General features: G+C 67.1%; 1 protein-coding gene across 1 annotated transcript in view; it reads left to right on the forward strand.

Moving 5' to 3' along the window:
- FRS3 (fibroblast growth factor receptor substrate 3) overlaps positions 1–231 on the forward strand; it is a 4991-nt gene that overhangs the window by 4332 nt on the left and 428 nt on the right. Inside the window, exon 6 of the mRNA XM_010010041.1 lies at positions 87–230. Coding sequence (XP_010008343.1) covers positions 87–230 — 144 coding nt within the window. The remainder of the gene's footprint in view (positions 1–86; position 231) is intronic.

Below are 231 nucleotides of genomic sequence, written 5' to 3' on the forward strand. Positions count from 1 at the left end.
GTGTGAGGAGGAGGGTCCTACACCCCAGTGCGTCAACGAGAACGTCAATGGCCTGCTTCCCCCCAGCCCCTCCTCTCTCTGCCGAGGCGGGCGCTTGAAGCTGCCCCGGGAGGACTCGGCCTTACCCGGCTGCTCCCATCGCAGGACGGCGTTGCTGCACTATGAGAACTTGCCATCACTGCCCCCGGTGTGGGAATGCCAACCCCTCCCGCGGGGCGAGGAGGACACGGG

This window comes from Nestor notabilis, unplaced genomic scaffold (genome assembly GCF_000696875.1).
Source record: "Nestor notabilis isolate BGI_N333 unplaced genomic scaffold, ASM69687v1 scaffold23392, whole genome shotgun sequence".
In the NCBI taxonomy this organism is placed as follows: Eukaryota; Metazoa; Chordata; class Aves; order Psittaciformes; family Psittacidae; genus Nestor; species Nestor notabilis.